The following is a 7,670-nucleotide window of genomic DNA, read 5'->3' on the forward strand; positions in this document are numbered from 1 at the left end:
GGAAATCCGCCTGCCTCCGCCTCCCAAGTGCTAGGATTAAAGGCGTGCGCCACCACCGCCCGGCCAATAACTAACTTTTCAATCGGTAATTTTGTACTTAAATAAATCCAAAACCTACGATTCAACTAATGCACACAAAATAATGTTTTACCAAGCTTCTCTCACATGTCTGCATGTGATAGCTACAGATAGTCTTCTAACTGATAATGCATTATCATAACAAAAATGCAAAGACGTTTCTCTTTTACTACTTATTTTATGTGGACATGTATGCAGCCGAGTGTATGTGGGTGGAGTCTGTGGACGTCAGAAAAGGTGTCCCCTAGAACTACAGTTGCAGATGGTTGCAAGGTGCCACATGGGTTCTGGGAACTGAACTGTGGTACTCTGCAAGAGCAGGAAGCGCTCTGAACCGCGGAGTCATCTCTCCAGCACCAAAGATATTTCTCTTTTAGTGTTCAGATTTTTACAAGAAATTTTTGAAGTAAACCACATAGGATCAGTAAAAATTCCTCCTATTAAAATAAAACATAGCCTGCATGTGGTGTCTCCTGCCTGTTCTCTAACCTCACCACTTAGGACGGAAAGGCAGAACTGTCCTGAGCTCAAGGTCAGCCTGGGATGCAATGTGAGAACCTGCTCAAAAAACAAACAAACCCAAAATAACAAATGCCCACAAAACACGTGAATACTTTTCATCCAAAATTGGTGGTCCTTATTTGTACTTTTTCTTTTTTTTTTTTTTTTTTTTTTTTTTTTTTTTTTTTTTTTTTGGTTTTTTGAGACAGGGTTTCTCTGTGTAGCCCTGGCTGTCCTGGAACTCACTCTGTAGGCCAGGCTGGCCTCGAACTCAGAAATCTGCCTGCCTCTGCCTCCCAAGTGCTGGGATTAAAGGTGTGCGCCACCACCGCCCGGCTTTATTTATATTTTTTAATGTTTTTATTTTCATGTGTGTGATTGGCTACATGTGTATAATGTGTACAGCGTGTGTGTGCCTGGTGCCCTCAGAAGGCGGAAGAGGACAGCAGATCTTCACTTGAGAATAGGAAAAAAGGGGCACCACAAAACTTTTCTGATCGTGTGGGTGTGCATCTGTGAAGAATGGGGCAAGGTGTGTGTTACAACTTACAGGTGGGGGTTAGAGGACAACTCTGTATGCTGTGTCTCTCCTTCACCTTATTCCAGGGACCAAGCTCAGATCCCAGGGATGCTGAACAGGCATCTTTACCCAGAGCTATCTCATCAGCCCTTAAGCAGGACTTTTTAAAAAATAATTTTTATCGATATTTTTTGTCTGTTCTAATTTCAGAGGAAAATGAGCTAGTTGGTGTTGCTTAACTTTGTTTTTATTTCTACTTAATTCCCGAGAATACTTTGGTTAGTATAAAAATACAAGAAGAGCCAGGTGGTGGTAGCGCACGCCTTTAATCCCAGCACTTGGGGGGCAGAGGCAGGAGGATTTCTGAGTTTGAAGCCAGCTTGGTCTCCAGAGTGAGTTCCAGGACAGCCAGAGCTATACAGAGAAACCCTGTCTCGAAAAACAAAAAAAAAAAAAAAAAAAAAAAAAACAAGAAGAAAAAAATCACATCAAGTGCATGAAGTTAAAACTTGAGCTTTTCAAACACGGTCTAGCCATACAGTCCTGGAAGTACTGAGTGGTGTGTGTTCAACATATTGTAAGCTGCATACATAAGAGTACAATGTAAAGTTGGGGATCTATTTTCGCCCATAATTATGACTATGTTTTTGGTTTCTCAGCTCTTCTTCGTCATCATTCTTACTTTCCTTCCAGTCTTCCTAGCATACTGCTTTCAACAGGAGTTGAACTTTTGTCAATTTTCCGAACTTTAAATCTCAGGCGTGCTGCTGGCCTAAGCTTTTTCTCTTCCTGACTACTCACAAAACCCTGAATCTTTTTCATCCAATTTCTGTATTTCTAAGACCAGAAAATGTAGACGTTTTGTACTGGCTGGTTTTGTGTGCCAACTTGACACAGGCTGGAGTTATCACAGAGAAGGGAGTTTCAGTTGGGGAAGTGCCTCCATGAGATCCAGCTGTGGGACATTTTCTAAATTAGTGATCAAGGGGGTAGAGCCCCTTGTGGGTGGTGCCATCCCTGGGCTGGAAGTCTTGGGTTCTATAAGAAAGCAAGCTGAGCAAGCCAGGGGAAGCAAGCCAGTAAGGAACATCCCTCCATGGCCTCTGCATCAGCTCCTGCTTCCTGACCTGCTTGAGTTCCAGTCCTGACCTCCTCTGGTGATCAACAGCCATATGGAAGTAAGCTGAATAAACCCTTTCCTCCCCAACTTGCTTCCTGGTCATGATGTTTGTGCAGGAATAGAAACCCTGACTAAGACACATTTCTTCTCTGCTTTCAAATAGAGGTATGCAGGCTTCTTTTCCCTTAGAAACCCTTGGACCTTCCATTAATGTTGACTGTCTTAGCGATAGCCAATCACCAAGTAAATTACTGCCGAGGTCTCTGTAATAGCAGCTATTGATTACTGATTTTAAAGTTAATTGTTCACTTGTGAACTAAAGTAGAAGCTAAATTTACCTAATTAACATACATTAATTGGGACAAAAAAAGATGGCTCAACAGTTAAGACCACTGGTTGCTCTTCCAAAGGACTTGAGTTCAAGTCTCAGCACCCACATAGCAGCTCACAATCATCTCCAGTTCAAGGGGATCCAACACCCTCTTAGATATGCACACAGGGAAATCACCAATACACATAAAATAAATAAGCATTATTCAAATATACATGTAATAGTAATTGCATCTATATGCCATAACATAGGAAGGTTAAGAGAATGTTTTTTTTTAAGTCAACTGTGAATAGCACACATGTTCAATCAACATTTAAGTATCATTTACATGGCAGACCTTTTATCCTTGGTAAATATAAGCATGCTTAGTTTAGTACAGACCACAGGTAGATGTGTCCTAACGTACTCGTTTTTAAAGAAGTATGGTAGCTACAGATGATGTGGTTAACTCCAGCAGACAACATCTGTGTTACACACACGGACATCAAAATCAGCATGGCATGCTTTGGTGACACAAAAGGAGGCCAGGCTTGTGGTGAAAATGATTACCTCCCAACCAGAACCCCCTTTAAATACTGATTTGCTGCCCAGCATTCAGCCAGAATAACCTATTTTGAATTTGTTCTGCCTTTGAATCACTCACCAATTTTCAACCCATTTGTGAAACAAGGTAAATACAACAGAGTTATTAAAAATAAGCATGGATCAGGATTTTTGATTCGTGTTTCTCTAACAAACTTATTCCATTTGATCCCACATCTTGGCTGCTCTCCTGACAGCATAATCTACCCTCACCACAGCTGACAGAGGCACGCTTTCATGATTAAACAGGAAGCTCTTGCAGCAGAGGACTCTAGATTCCAGATGCATTCACCCTTTGCACTTCAGAAAGATCTCTTTGTCGGCTTAGCATCCGATCATAACTTAACCTTCGATGATTGTTTCCACGCCCACTCCAGGGACTCTGCACATATTCACAAGAACTGTCCTTGCTGTTATTGTTTTGATTTATTTCGGCCTATGTTGTTCACTTACCACACCACGAAATGTTCCATTGTAGCCTACAATAAGGGTTTGGTTTTCCCCTGCTTTCTTAAGAGTATGAGGGGGTGTGTCTGACAACACGAAAAGTTAAAAATATAAAACGAATGCTGGCCCTACAAATATCGGTTTGTTGCTCTTGGGGAAAACCTAAAGGTGAGAATTTGATTGAATTTTGCTTATTATAATTCCTGAGGACCAACATTCAAAACGACTTTCCAAAGCAAGAGGTTAAGTGTTTTAGCTTTAATTGGTCACGTTTGACTTTCTTCTGCAATCCTAATTCCGAATGTCCAAACTGGCAACATCCAAGGAAAGGTTTCTAGCCAGGAATCGTTTTTCTGGTGGGCATAAAGGTAATCAAGGCAGACTCTCCCAAAGAAATGCCCAGAACTGACCTCACGTGGTTCACTTCTGAAAGACAAGGAGAGAGGAGAGGACAACGTCTGTGGCTCTCACTCAATTCCCCGCCCCACAGCTGGGGGGCGGGGGCGGGGCACGTGCAGACTCCAAGGCTGCCTGAACTAAAATGCCTAGGCAATTTAATACCGCTGGGAAAAGACCAACAAAACACACGCGTCTTCGGAGCTCCTCCGTAGTTAGATTGCTGCACAAAGCGAAACCAACGCGCAGGTGCATCCTCAGGTTGTCAGGTCCAGAAAGATGAACTCGTTAAAATTAAGGAAGTGGGTCGGTGCAAGCTCGCAGGCTTTTCTGTGGGTTCTCAAGGTTAGAAGCAGCAATACATTTTTAATGACTACAAACAGGAGCAAACCGATTACGATTTGCACTGTGAGACGCTTACTTAAATATGGAGATAAAAAACAGCTCTCTTGCGGGAAGGAAAATTGTTTTCGGGACAAACGTAACGTTACCCAGCTACAAATCGGAGGAGCACGATCACCACGACCTGATTAATGTTTCAGCGAGGGAGTGAACTGGTTTGCTTCCCCAAGAACACTTATCAGGGAAAAGGGGGGTTGGGGGAGGAAGGCTTCCACAAAGCCAAGAAGCACGCCTTCAGCACCCGAGTGGGGTGCAGCCTGTCCATTCAATTCTGCGCCAGTCTGGGAGCTGCGAGGGGCCTAAGAGCTTCTGAGGAAGCCCGGAGGTGGGGGGCGGGACGGGGGGAGTACGGGGAGGGGGGTGCGGTCTGTCCCTGTCCCTCTATCTCGAATTGCTGCTGGAAGTTGGGGCATTGAGGACCCTACGAGACACCAAAGTTACTTTTCTAAGCAACTCCAAGTTAGCGCAGCCCGACAGACCCACCTCCTCGGTTTGAGGCCGGGGACTGCTTTGCTTGCCTTGCCTTTCCAGCGGTGGCCCGGTCGGACTGGTGACAGCCTGAGACAAAGCCGCGGACCCCCACGTCACGGACCCCCGCACCGCGCCCCGGGCTGTGCTTACCTTGATGCCCTGCTGCTGGGTGGTGAGGGTGAGCTTGGACTCGTCCAGGAGCAAAACTTCGCAGTAAAATTCTTCCGGAACGGCGCAGAAACAGCCCATGTCGGCTGCAAGCGTCTCCAGCCAGGCGAGAGCAGCGACCGCGGCGCCCGCCGCCGCCTCTCCTCAAGCGCGAAGCATTAATTTATTGTGCGCGCCGTGTAGAGGACGAGAGGCGCGGGTCTGGGTGGGGCCCCCGGGTGGGGGGTGGGTAAGATCTGGGGTTCTGCGGTCGAGCCGAGGGCACCCCGAGAAGCTCGGAGGGCGGAGGCGGGAGGGTGAGCACGCCCCGGAGCGTCAGGAGCCCGGAGTGGCCCGGGAAGCGTCCGCGGAACTGGGAACCGGGGGCGGCGCGTCCCCGCGCATCCTAGGGCTGCGTCTCCTCTTCCGAAGACTGGGGCGGCGACCTGGGGACAACAAGAGTCGCCTGGCTAAGGTCAGCTGGCCGAAGACACCAAAAGGGCGGGACGAGCCCTCCAGACCCTCCCTGGGCTCTGACGCCCCCTCGGTGCTCCACAGCGCCAGCCCAACGCTAGCTAGCACTAGAGCGATTCCCCTGCCCCAGCTCCCGAGTCCCCATCAGGCGCTCACTTCCAGCGCCGACCCCGCCCCGCAGCCCCTTACAGGGAAAGGCAGAGCCGAGAGCGCTCAGCTTCTCTTTTGTGTCGCGAAGGTGAGCACTACCCCCAGTCTGGGACGCAGGGCTAGCCGCGAAGGTCCCCACTCCCTCCGCCACTCTCACAGCCCGGGGACCGACCAGGGCTCCTCATCGAAACCAACCTGGGGAGGTCAGCTGGTCGCGGGCAGCAGCTTCCGTCCGAGGGTCCCCGAACTCATCCCGCGGAGATGGCCAAGTTCAAGCTTTCTTTCCCGAACGTCCTGGAAAAGCCGGGCGTCGGAGGACCTACGGGTGGCGCGGCAAGACTCGGGGCGCCAGGCCTCTGAGGCTCCAGGGAAAGTTCTTGGTGGCGCGCGGGGCGGAGCCCTGGGCGGGAGCAGCCCAGGTACAGCCGGCCCCGGCCCGGGGCGTCGGCCAAAAGCCTCGGAACTGAAGCCGGAGCCCAGGGGACGGTGACCCGAGCGCCCCCCTTCAGGGCGGGGTCTCAGCTGGAGGCGGAGGTGGTCAGTCGGGCTGGGTGCCTGCAGGTCCCGGAGAGAACGCGTGCGCTGCGGGAGCCGCGCGGCTGTCGCGAGGTCACCGCGTTCGTTTCCCAGGGAGACCGGAAGGCTTGCTCCGGGCAGGCAAGGCGCAGTTCTGCTCCGACCCTTGCGTTCTGCAGTCCCAGTCCCACGCCCTCCGCGCGGCCAGCCGGAGCCAGGCACCGGTGGGCACAATAGCTCTGAGGCTACAGTGACCCCTGGCGGGTCGTCGTGACCATGCACAAGCAATTCAATCCGAGGATGGAAGACCCAGGACCCCCGCCGGCCCTGGGAGCAGGTGCAGTCTGAGCTCTCTAACTGGGAGGCAGCAGCGAATTAGTGTGAGTCGAAGTCACTGACGCATCGCGGATTGGAGTGTGGAGGGGGGCGGGGTTAGGTGCCTTGCAGAATTTTTGTTCTGTGTGAACTTAGAACGAGAAAGAACTTGATATCAACTATGAATTTGCTCTTCTACCACTTGTTAGCTTGCGTAGTCAAAACTCAAAACAATTTTTTTTTTTTTTTTTTTGCTTAAAACCTAAGAAGTGCCCCAGTGTAGAGGAATGTTAGGGCGGTGAGGCGGGAGTGGGTAGGAGGGTGGGCATAGAAGCAGGGTAAAGGAGCATGGGATAGGGGGATTGCAGACGGGAAACGGGAAAGGGGATAACATTTGAAATGTAAATAAATAAAATAAAATAACAAAGAAACCTAAGAAGCTAGCTCTAAAGTAAAAACCCTGTCCCCCGCACAGGGGGAAAAACAGTTTTGCAACAGTTAGATAGAGTTGTCTACACAGTGACTTCCCATGAAGGACTTCTGTATAAAGCTTCACTTTTCCCAACTTCCAGGAAACATCTGATCTCCCAACTATCAGTAAAACGCTAGTTTATCTTCCAATGTTTCTGATTTTGAGGCAGGCTTTGAAATTTTAATCAAATTTTATATGCAACTTTGAGTTCTACTGTAAACGTTTTATCCAACTTAAACATCTGGGTTTTAACATCTCACTCTGGAGGCTTTTCTGTAATGCAGCGTTCCTGTCTTTAATGGCCAAAGTGCACGCCTTTAATCCCAGCACTTGGGAGGCAGAGGCAGGCAGATAGATCTCTGAGTTCGAGACCAACCTGGTCTACAGGGTGAGTTCCAGACAGTTCCAGAGAAAACCTGTCTCAAAACAAAACAAAACAAAAACAAACAACAACAACAAAAAAAAAACACACAGAGAGGTGGGGGTAGGGGGAGGAGGAAGAGGAAGAGGAGGAGGAATAGGGAGAGAGGAAGAAATGAAAAGAACTATACCTTAATGGTTTTCTTTCTTTACCACAACATGTAGCATAACCGTCGATGCCTGTAAAAAGCTAAAAAAGGAAAAGAAAAAGAAAAAGAGAAAATCCTGAGTGTAGCCTTTTGTCTTTCGGTTGTGGGTTCTCAGTCATCTACCTGTTCTAAGATTCTTTGCTTTGGTATTTTTTCCTAGTGAAAGGCAAAACTGATGG

General features: G+C 48.5%; 1 protein-coding gene across 3 annotated transcripts in view; it reads right to left on the reverse strand.

The window, feature by feature from the left end:
* Positions 1-6,023, reverse strand: part of Epb41l4a (erythrocyte membrane protein band 4.1 like 4A) — a 208,049-nt gene extending 202,026 nt beyond the window's left edge. For 2 of the 3 annotated variants that reach the window (XM_031365273.1, XM_031365271.1), the window contains exons 1-2: positions 5,815-6,023; positions 4,999-5,441 (exon numbers count right to left, since the gene is read on the reverse strand). In XM_031365273.1, coding sequence (XP_031221133.1) covers positions 4,999-5,097 — 99 coding nt within the window. In that variant the 5' untranslated portion in view covers positions 5,098-5,441; positions 5,815-6,023. Of the gene's footprint in view, positions 1-4,998; positions 5,442-5,658; positions 5,780-5,814 lie in introns of those variants that run through there. The other variant, XM_031365272.1, reaches the window with a different exon arrangement.
* Between the last annotated feature and the right edge of the window lie 1,647 nt (positions 6,024-7,670).

Source organism: Mastomys coucha, unplaced genomic scaffold (assembly GCF_008632895.1).
Source record: "Mastomys coucha isolate ucsf_1 unplaced genomic scaffold, UCSF_Mcou_1 pScaffold13, whole genome shotgun sequence".
In the NCBI taxonomy this organism is placed as follows: Eukaryota; Metazoa; Chordata; class Mammalia; order Rodentia; family Muridae; genus Mastomys; species Mastomys coucha.